At 40.2% G+C, this 11,141-nt stretch overlaps 1 protein-coding gene across 2 annotated transcripts in view; it reads left to right on the top strand.

Annotated features, from left to right (window-relative positions):
* ARHGEF3 (Rho guanine nucleotide exchange factor 3) overlaps positions 1-11,141 on the top strand; it is a 95,896-nt gene that overhangs the window by 71,496 nt on the left and 13,259 nt on the right. Inside the window, exons 1-2 of one of the 2 annotated variants that reach the window (XM_005422444.2) lie at positions 51-171; positions 10,398-10,505. In XM_005422444.2, the coding sequence (XP_005422501.1) occupies positions 76-171; positions 10,398-10,505 (204 nt within the window). In that variant the 5' untranslated portion in view covers positions 51-75. Of the gene's footprint in view, positions 1-50; positions 172-10,397; positions 10,506-11,141 lie in introns of those variants that run through there. The other variant, XM_014307631.2, reaches the window with a different exon arrangement.

Genomic DNA, 11,141 nt, shown 5'->3' with positions numbered 1-11,141 from the left:
CACGGCCGGCGCCTCCCGCCCGCCGCTCGCACCGAGCCGGCAACGAGCCCCGGGAGCGCCGCTCCGGCAGCCACCATGGTGGCCAAGGATTATCCCTGCTACCTGTCCGCCAAGAGGGCGAATTTCGCCTTGGAAGCGCAGACGGTGACCAGCCCGGCTAAGGAGACCGAGGTACTGCTTGACAGGGTTTATTTTTCTTTATTGTGTGACCTGCATTGCTCTGGGGGAAAGTAACGTGGTGTGAGAACAGGCTGCAGTGTATGGATACCCGTTTTGCTTAGGCATCCTTTACTGCCTTCTCTAGGTATTCACCTTTCGTTTGGAATAAAGCCAGAAACAGAATCTAGATTTTTTTGTCATCTGTCACTTTAGGAAAATTAATCTTTAAAATAGCTCATTGAGACGTACCTGTTTTACATAAGTGGCTTAAAGAGATTTAGCTGTATTTTATTCCAGAACTAAGCATTACTTACAAATTGTTAAACTTATGTAGGACCTGGAAGGGAATCAGTAAAATGGTGTCTTAAAGCATTAACTTTAAGACACCATTTATATTACCTGTCTTTTCCTCATCACAATAAACAAAAAATTAATCTGATGTACAGTTAACTGAAAATCTTGTCCTGTCAGCAGATGGACTGCTCTATTTCTTAAAAAGCATGGAAGCCCTTCAAGTGACATAAAAAAAATCTTATTCACTAACTCAAATTCAGCAATGTTCATGAAAAACTTAAATATTTGATACTTTAGGTTAATGTTGGTTTGTGTTTAGGAAAAAAACAGTGACAATAAGGATTGTGACTGCTCTGGAGGAAGGCAGAACATTTATCTGAAAGTTTTTATTACTTAAATATATAGTTTCTTTATTAATCTTGTTTGCTGAGTAACTTGAAGACAGCTTATTAAGTTAGGTTCATTTAATACATCTCCATCAAAGATTAATTACCTCCCCACTTGATTAGGTCTAAAGTAAAAGTAACATAAGCCCAGTGACCTTATTTAATCATGATGTTAAGCTAAGAACTGAGATGATGCTGCACTGTTGCTTTCCAGTGTACTTTTACATAGAGAGACTTAATTATGGAGCTTAAGGGAAGTGGAATTCTTTTCAGCTATGTGTTTTTGAAAAATTAACAACATAAGTGTGTGTGTATGCATCTATGGAAAACACAAGCTGTTAGGTACTGAATGTTCTTCTCAAAGGGACTCATTATATTAATGATAATATTAAAGAAACATGATTTTAGCCTTTACTGCATGAAGGGATTTTTTGTGAATGAATAGAACTGTCAGATCTGAAGAGCTAAAGTGTCGCTCTGTTACAGTTAGGAAGCTTGATTATAATCAAATTCCAAGGAAAAAGACTCAGTGAAAGCTGAGAGCATGAGGAAGTATTGAGTAACAGATGTGATCAATCAAAATTACAACGTGAAAACAGCTTGTGTTTTATACGAACAAGAAAATGCACCCTTCTGCTTTCGAGCTGTTTTCTGAGAGTAGGATGGGATTCCAGCGTTCTGAAAAAGAAACTTCTAAATATCCTGTAAGACCACTCACCACTCCAAAAAATTGATTAAGAAAGCAGAAATAAAAGCTACTCTTTGGGAAAGGCATTATAAGGACTGGTGTATGCAGCCTGTTTCTTTGAAATCTGTACGGGGGAAAAATCCGTAAGCTCTAACATGAAGCTGTTCTTTCAGCTTTTAGCATTTACAAGGGGAATTAAAGCTGTTGGGCGCCTTCTGCCACAGCTGGGTGTTACTGCAGCAGAGCGCTCCCGGGTCCGGGCTGGGCGTTTCTGCCCTTGCAAACGCCAGTTTCCTTCTAGTTATTGACATGTGAAGTTGTTTGGTTTTTTTAATAACTCAAATTGTGCATAAATGTTGGTATGTTTGGATTAGAACAGATTTTCTGCTATATAGATGTTTTGAGGAACAAGTCAGTGGCAGAAAAGAGAACTGAGGATTTCTGCTTCCGGCTCTTTCTTTCAGCTATGCCAGCTCCCTTGGCATAAACTCTGTGGAAAGTTGCACAGTCATAAAACAATGACAAATGAAATTTCCAAAATATATGTAAATACTAAAATCTGGATTCTGATAAAAAACTGTTGTTCTAGTCCAAGTCATCATAGTTCTTTTAAAGTGCAGTTTAAGGGCAGCAAAATACTGCAGTACCTAGTACCTGAGTTAATATGGCAAATACTATAAGGTCTTTACTTGAACCATTTACATGCCCCACATAAAATCCTGTAGTACAATTCTAGGGATGAACAGTACAGAGGGGTTGGGTTCTTCCCAACTTTTTTATAATTCAAAAATAGAAACAACTAGTAACATTTGAAACTTGCTTACTCTAGTTATAAAAAGCCCCACACCTTCCCTGATGACAAACACTGTTTTCCATTTTTCCCTTTCTAAAGCCAACACCCAGGCTGGGTGGGCAGCAGGTGAGAAGGAGCATTCACAGCCACAGATTGAAGTTTAAAGGTCTGAATGTGAGGTCATGGGAAGGAACTCCCAAATTCCTCAGGGTAAGGATGTTATGCTCTGCCATACAGGATCTAACACAGTACCTGGATTTAGGCTCTGAAAACTACAACAGGGGCAGAGAATTCCTCTGTGTGTCCAGGATGTTGTATGTCTGCTTAGAGCCCTTACAGTGCTCCTGACCTCGGAGCCAGGGCTGTTTGCAGCCTGTCTCTTCTTGTCTCCTGCCATCCTCCCAGCAGGGGTGCAGGAGCTCTGGGCTGCCTGGTGCTTGGGATGGTGTTTATTTGGGGGATGGTGTTTATTTGTGTTTATTTGGGGACGGGGAATGTGAAGGGGAACCCAGCGGCCTCTAGGCCATGGCACATCATTAACAGGGAACCAGGCGTGGAGCCAGAGGGAGAGAGGCCAAAAGATTATGAGATAAACTCCAAGTCATGAATTTTCTTTGATCTTGCTAAATGTATGTATTTCATGTTAATGAAATACTGGTAAGTTGCAGTTTTGACGTATTTCAGGTAAGTTCATGTGCAGTGTAGCTGGAAACATGTCAAAGCCCTGCACTTGGAATTGCTGATCTGTTCTGCTTAATGGCAGTGTGAAACAAACAGCTTGTCTTTATTTTCCATTCAGTAAATCACTGTATGATATCTGCTGGTTAATTGGCAGTACAGGTTAATATCCAGTCAGTTCCAGAATGGAAAAGGTCTCTCTAGATTGCCTGTACAAGCAGTTTGTAATGAGAGGAAATGCAGAATTTAATCAACTCTACATTAGTTGTCTGGGTTGTTCAGGGTTTCTGTTGCTTGTGTTAATTCACCTCAGTGTGAGGTTTTTCTGTTAATTTGCCTTCATTTCCTAACTCCTGATAGAGGTATTGATTTCTGGATATTGCAGACAAATGATCAGTCAAGATTGCTGGATGCAGCTTGTGCTTATGCTGCTGACACTTGAGTGCTTCTGCCCTGCCTATGGCAAATGAAATCTGGAGGGCAGCCTGTGTGCAGCCAGGAGCCAGTCTTTGATTAACACATGGTGGGATAACATCATGTAAACTTCACTGTTGTCTTTGACCAGGAATATTTCATCACTTCCCTAAATGGTTGTTCATTGAACCCCAGCTATCATTTCAGGTTCTCTTATTTGTAATGCTGTGATTAAAAAAAGGCTCTGGATTTTCCTTTGTTTGCTTGCTGATTTTAAGGAGACTGACAGAGGAAGAACAACAAACCTCTTCCTGCTACCATCAGGGAGTGCAGGTGGTGCATGGGACCTTATGGATTTCAAGGAAAATTGTATCAGCAATGCACACACTTAACTGTATGATCAAGTTGCCTTTGTGTCAATTCACTAAAATTGCTCATTAAATTCTCCTTGAGATGCTAGCAGTTTAGTAGAGGGATGCCCCAGGTTTTAGTATGGACTCATGTGGCTGATTTAGTTACCTTTGTATAACACTGAACTATACTTAGAACTGCTTTAGAGTCACCTGCTTTGTTTTTCTTTACCATACACCTCAGTTCTAGAAGAAGCACTGTTCTATAATTTTCCAATCAGAATCTTTCTAAGATACTATGAAGCAAAGGGAAATTCTCTGCTGTTTCAGTATAAAACCCCAGTCTTTTTAGTGCCAAAATCAATTGAGAATGTTGTTCTGGTTTTAGACTTGCTTCGCTCTGAAGGTACACAAAGCTTGAGATGCTTGGTTTAATTTATTTTTAGATTTAAGTGTTTGCTGCGTTAAGGATTGTTGTAACATAGGTTGTTTTTCTATTTCAACCTTTTTTGTTTTGTTTTGTTTTTTATCCTGCTGAGGGTTAAATACTGATAACATCCTGTGGAACAGAGCTTGAATGTGGTTTTTTTTATTAAACTCCAAGTTTCAGGGGCATTTATTAGAGCTGTTTAATCTGAGGCCAATTTAACTAGTAGCAGACTAACAAAAATAATATTGTTGGGCTTCCTGCCATGACAAATGTTGACTTACCCTTATAAAGTTGACTAAAAACTAATAACCTTTAAAGTATGGAAACCTTTATGGAAATATAACCAGTTACTTGAAATCTGAAACAGAATGGTTCTGTTAGAGTTTCCTGGCACTGCTTGTGAATTAGGTATGAAACAAAGGTTACTGTACTGTTTCAATTTATAGTGTCTTCTGTTTATTACACTCTTAACACTCTTGAGACTAATTTAAGACATTTTTCCCTAATGAATGCTCCCATAGCACAGAATGAATGCTTTGGATGTCTGTTTGTCCTGATTCACATCAAAAATAGAAAAAAGTTAACCAGCATGATTTTTATAAAATGTGAAGCAAGGTAGCTACCTTAAATCCAGAATTACTGCTGTAAATGTCTCAGAACTTGCTGAACTCCAGTAAGCTGAGATTCTAACAGGCATTGGCAATTTGAGCCACTTTGTGTGTGGGTCCAGTTGGCCTCTGAAGGTTAAAGGTAAACAGGATAAATTCTACTATTCTAAAATGCTGTGTTTCTGTACCAGTTTTCACATAGCACTTATTTTCTGTGCTGGGTAAAAACCTTTGTAAGTTCCTTTTGTTGAGTTTGGTTTTAAATACAATCAGAAAAATCAACACAATATCCTGGTCACAGTAATGCAGCAGACACAAGAATAATGGCCCCTCAGGGAAACATTTTCCCTTGTTTGTGGGATTCAGCACCAGCCCTCCGACATGGAGACTGCTGTTGAAGCTGCTGATAAGAGATGGGAGTCAGGTGGAAAAACAATCATAGCAGCAGTGAACATAATTGGCTCTTCACTGGCAGGAAATCAGTGCCTAAGCCCTTGAGGGGCACAGAGTGGAAGAATTTTGAAGTGAGGTACTGGAGCAAGTGAAGACCTTTTATATGGCACCTAGACTGCTATTCAGCACGTGTTATCCAGGTCATTGGTTCTGATGTTCTTAGGGCAATATGGAGGGAATCTGGCCTCATTCTTTTTGTTTCCTTTCTTTCTATTTATTAGGAAATGAAAAGCAGTCTTTTGCTAGAGTAATTTATCCACCAAAGAGTGATAATTAGGCTGTGTGTGGTCTTGAATGATAATGTATCAAAAACTGATACAGTTAAATGGGTTTAACTCACTGTGCTTTGAACTTCGGGAATATTCCATTCTTTACATATACTTGTAAAAGAGGGTTTTTAAATTTTGCTGATGAAGAGCACCAAAGTATTACCTTCTTCTCCTAAATAGCCTTCTAGAAGATTTCATATCTGTGTAGTGTGTTCTTGGATACAGTATAACCAATTATTTGGTGCCAGTTTCACTAATGAAGAAGCATGAATAATATGAACTTAGCTGTCAGTGCATTGCAGCTAATGTAAGTGCCTAGTTCTTCACAGGATCTTCTGCTTTTACACACTTCCATGGCTGTTTGAATGCTCAGCGTGCCCTTGGAGCAGGTGCTGTGTGCTAAGATTCAGGCTTTTAAATAGCCATCTGTTTGGGTCTGTGCATCAGATCCAAAATAATGATACAAAAATTACCTTTTTGTCAGGATGTCATCATTGTGAAACTACCATATCACAGTTTAGAAAGCAAGACATTACTCGGTTCTGCAAGGCAAAAAGACTTAAATTTTACTGAAGAGGGAGTTGGCAGCTTTAGTCTGCTCAGTGTGGCTTCCCAGTAATGCTCTGGTTGGAGCTGAATGCTGCATTTTCCTGCTGTCCCACAGCAGAAGGGTCTTTTTTGAGAGTTATACATTAAAAGATAGAGCTTTCCTTGCTTACTCAGTAGTCTAAACCACTGGGTTAGAGTTTAATATATAGAAGATACTGGAGATATAATTGTACCTATAAATAAAAAGTAAATGAGAATGAAGAAGCGATTGGAAGCCCTGTGTCCTTCATGCCTAATTGGAGGCATGGCACCTTTGAAACTTCTTGTTTGTTAGTTTCCCATCTTAAATTGGTGATAATCACTGATTATGCTGTGGTGATTAGTCTTTCTTCCTACTAATTCTTCAGAAAAGTGTATTAGAAAAATGTACAAAGAAGGACATAGTAGGTGTTTGAAATGTCCATTGTCTGGTTTTCAGAGCTGTCTATATTTTGGACACAGATTTGCTCCTTTTATCAGTTTGTTCACAGTTTCAAGTTCTTTCTGAGGCTGCATGTGTTCATGGTATTTGCAGTTTAAATTTTTTTTTGTCTGTGAATTCAAATGTTCCCGAAGTCATTTTGAGTTCAAATATACAGCTCCCTCCAAAAGCCATCTGCTCATTGTTCTAGCCTAGTCAGGTATTAATTTGACTTCACTCGACTGTTCAGCCTTTGAAGTTCCTGCACTCATGTTTCCCTCAGCTTTATTTAGCCTTATATCAAATTTAAAGCCCTGTCAGATTAATGTTACTTATTCACATATACCAGCTCCACATTTTGGAAACTCTGCCAAACTGTAGTCTGGGTCTTTTTTTTTTTCAACTCACTTCCCGTATTGCTTTGGCAAGCCTTCATAACTGAAAATACAGTCTAACATGTGATAATTTCAAAACTCTGCAATAAGGGTTTTTTTTTAAATACCAATCATAATGGCTTTAAAAGGTCAGGCAGCACATTGTAACTCCTGAATTTTTTTGTTATAACTTGGCCCGCTTCCCTGTCTGGACAGGTGATGGTTGTTGCAGTGGATCCAGCCCCTAAATCCTCTCTTGAGGATCCTTGATCCCCTGTAAGTTCCTAGAGCTGTGAGGGGGAGGCAGGAGGAGAGGAGCAGGGATGCCTTTGGCAGCTCTGAGGACAGCCTGGAGTCTGGTGTTCACTCCACCAGTGCAGTGTGTCCTCATGGAGCCTCCTTGTGCTGGGCAGACACCACTCAAGATTCATACCCCAAAGGGTTTTATGGCTGTGGGACTTCTGGTTAACTGGAGAATTGGAGAGTCTTCAGAGACAAATTAGTGAAATAATGAACGTGTTGGACTAATGTGCAAGTGCAGATTCTGGTCAGTATTTCTGGGTAAAGCGGAACAGTTCATGCAGTCCTCCCTTTCCATTTGTGTCATTGGCTGTGATGAACAGAGTCCTTGGTGAGAAAAGCACCCACCTGTTCAGAATTTGCCCTTGACTGTGGAATTTTTCCCTCTCCAGATTGCTGGCCTCAGTAGTTTGTTCAGCTTCTCTGCAGTGCTGATTTGGAGAGGTGACACAGCTTGAGAATGAGGCTGCTGATGAGAGGGGAGGCAGAGGCAGAGTGGATGTAGAAGTACAGCAGAAATCCTGGGATCAGATGTGCAGCGGTTTCAGCATTACTGTCTGGCAGTTTTAGAATTGCTCTGGTAGTGCTGTATTTTCATTGCACAGTCAAAGCCTTATTTGTACAAATTTCATTTTTCTACAGTAGAAAGGGTGACACAGTGCTGATGGCTTTTGTTGTGAGACTTCTCTGAATAAAATGACACCTGGAACACTAAGATTTGATGAGTTTTCACTTCCAGCTCAGTATCTTAACCTACCAAACAGTTTCTAGTGAAGGGGAAAATCATGTTGTTAGTATTTAGAAAAGCTTTCCTCATACTTAAGAATTTAGGATTAACAAGATTTTATTTCAGAACTCATTGCTAAAGGTGTAAAATCTCAGGCTTCTGAAGTTATCTGTAGTAATGTTATTTGAGAGAATCCTGTAATAATGCTGATTTCTTTCCATAAAATTGAATTCTAAGTTTGGACTGCATATTTAACTGTTCTGAATTCTGGTCAGAATTTTCCATGTGAAATCAGAGCACGATAAGATTGCATGAGGAGTTCAAGGTGGGGTGCTGGCACAGAAGGGCAGGACTGCAGTTACCTGACCTGGCTTTGCCTGCTGGGGGAACGGCTGGCCTCTAGTGGCTCACAGCAAGAGGTTCCACAAGATCTTAATGGTGTTTGATGGTGGCTGAAACTCTGCTTGGAGTTCGTCTTTAAAATCAGTTTCTGTTTTCGGTGAGGTTTTGCAACATGAACATTAGTAAATATTATACTGCCTTAGCACTTTTCTCCTTGAAATGGATGGGGGCAATGGATGCCAGAAGGGAAACAGCATAAAGAAGGAATAATAATTTCTATTAATCCTAATCCTCCTCTCCCTATCTCCTAGGAAGTCCCTACAATGTTCATTTCCAGGTTTTGCAGCAGGGCTGGGGTGCTGGTGCTGAGTGCCCGTGCTGCTGAGGCAGAGCTGCTGGCACAGGCTGTGCTGCTGGCACTGCCCAGGGCTCTGTGTCCCTGCACTGCAGTGCTGCACCTTCCGGACCAGCCGGCCCTGCCAGGGGCTCTGCTCTGGGCACCAGCACTCAGAACAGGCACAGCCAGCTCATGCTTGTGCCACCAGTTAGAGGAGAATTGCACTGGAATCTGGAAGGTTTTCCCTGTGTTTTGGGGGGTGGGGGAGGGGGTGGGATGCTGCTGCTGGAGAGGTGAGGGAGTATATAAGCAAGTGCTGCAATGACGTAAAAAAATGCTCCTGAAACCTGCCTCAAAGACATGGTTGCTGAAAAGGAAGGATTATGAATAACAGTGCAGTGATGAAGATAAGGATTTAACTTGCTTTAGATTGCTACAGCTCTTTAATGCCAGGTGTCGTGTGTGATGGAATACATTATTTTTGCTAGAGGGTTGAACACTTTGTCGCTCATCTCAGCTGGCTTTTATGGATTTCCAGGTCTGCCTGCTGAGAAGTAAATTAAATATGTAGCTGCTTCTCACCTTTCCTCTGTTGCTGCACTAATGGAAGAGAATTTTTCTTGCCAGTAATACAGATGGTGGTCATCGCTGCTGAGATTTATTGTTTGGTATCAAGAAGGATGACAAATCTGCATTATTTCCAGAAGGATTTATATTTCTTTATCTTAAGAAAAGGATAATAGGCATGCTTCATTTTCTTAAAGCTATGTCCAGACAATTGGAGGCATAGCAAACCTACACAAACTTTATAAGCATGGCTGAAAAAGAAAGATGAACTGCATTAGGATGTCCTTGAAATATGGTGTTGGATGGGGTTTTTAACTTCACTTGGAAGGTTTGGCTCTTTTTCTGTTGCCTTTTGCATGTGCTGTTCGAGATCTGTTAAATGTCAGATGGAGGTTAGGAAGCCAAGGGTAACTGCTCTATTTTTTATGTATTTATAGTCACTTTTTTCTGTATTACAATTTCTGGTTTTTGTTTGGTTTTTTTTTTTTTTTTAAGATATATCTACAGGACAATTGGCATATTACTTTGGTTATACATTACTTTGGGTGCTGTTGTGCTGTTAAAATATATATGAGAAGGACAACATTGAATTCAGTGCTTTATGGTAGATTTTGTTAATTTTCCTTTATAGTGTATGCAAAAAATAGGTGTATGTAAGCATGTTATTAATGTGTTTGTCTGTATATGTATTTTCATAAGAACATGCATTCAGAGACAATAAGAGGTAAAGATTTCTGTCTAAATTATATATTCTGGAAGAAAATACATTTAACTGAATAGAGTCACATGCTGACAGTGCCAGAAGCAAAGGCACACACAGAATTGTTTATATTTGAAAGTGTGCCTTTCAGTGAGAAGATCATAACGTGGATTAGCTGTGGAGCACTGCTGAAAATTTTTCTGCTAAGAATGAGTAAAAATAATCAAATTATTTTCTGTTACTTTGCCTCCCTTCCCCGTTCCTGGCCGTGGCAGCTTTTCCATCATTACATTTTCCAGCAGTTTCCAGGACCTGTATGTACCAGCCAAGAGCAATCTGTCACTGTCAGCATCTGAAACTGCTTTTGTTTATTTACTGCCCTAATGATAGACCAGGTTTGCAAACACTCTTGCTACAAATGCCTTCTTAGGAAAATCAGCAGAACTGTTAGTGATCTTTACCTGATTATGCTCACACTGCTGACTTTTTTTCCTTTCCTTCCTCCTCCCTGTGCTGCAGGAGCCCAGTAACAAACGGGTCAAGCCTCTTTCCAGAGTCACATCCCTGGCCAGCCTCATCCCCCCTGTGCGAGCCACTCCGCTGAAGCGCTTCAGCCAGACCCTGCAGGTAAGGGCAGCAGCTCCTGCTGCAGCTGCTGCTGCTGCTCCCCCTCAGCTGCAGCTGCCTTCCTGCAGCAGGGATGTACACAGATACCCACCACTGCAATGTGCCAAACAGGCTTAGGCGCCTTGTCACCACAAGGTCACTCAGCTTAAAACTCTCACCTCAAAAAAATCACTTCTCTGTTTAATGTTTTTCACTTACCAGGAGGAAAACTATTGCACCTGTATCATATAAAATAGTTTACCAAAGGATTACAGTTGCTTTAAAAATTTGATGAAGAGAATATTACGTAATGCTTTTTCTTAATGTTGGTTGGTTTCTTTGAAAGTGTTATTTTTGGTATAGTTGGTCAGGTAGGACTGCTAAATTTCCTCCTGTAGAGTGAACTTTGACCTTAGCTAAACAAAAGAGTTAGTGAATAATTGGAAATTTCCAAGTCATTTTCTGAAGGTGATGATGAAAATTAATAAAAGGCTAACAAATTTTAAATGCAGTTTTGATGTTGCAGATTAAGAATGTAATATTATACATACTTGGAGACTAATGGAACTTTAGTTTATAAAGCATTTGTGACTTCAGACCTAGAGATGGCAAAAGATTGGGGTGCTCAACTCCTAATTGCAGTGACAGCTGGGAGCT

The sequence above is a fragment of the Geospiza fortis genome, unplaced genomic scaffold (assembly GCF_000277835.1).
Source record: "Geospiza fortis unplaced genomic scaffold, GeoFor_1.0 scaffold78, whole genome shotgun sequence".
Classification (NCBI taxonomy): domain Eukaryota; kingdom Metazoa; phylum Chordata; class Aves; order Passeriformes; family Thraupidae; genus Geospiza; species Geospiza fortis.
Note: the sequence above shows the minus strand (reverse complement) of the source record. Positions and strands in the feature narration are given on the sequence as shown.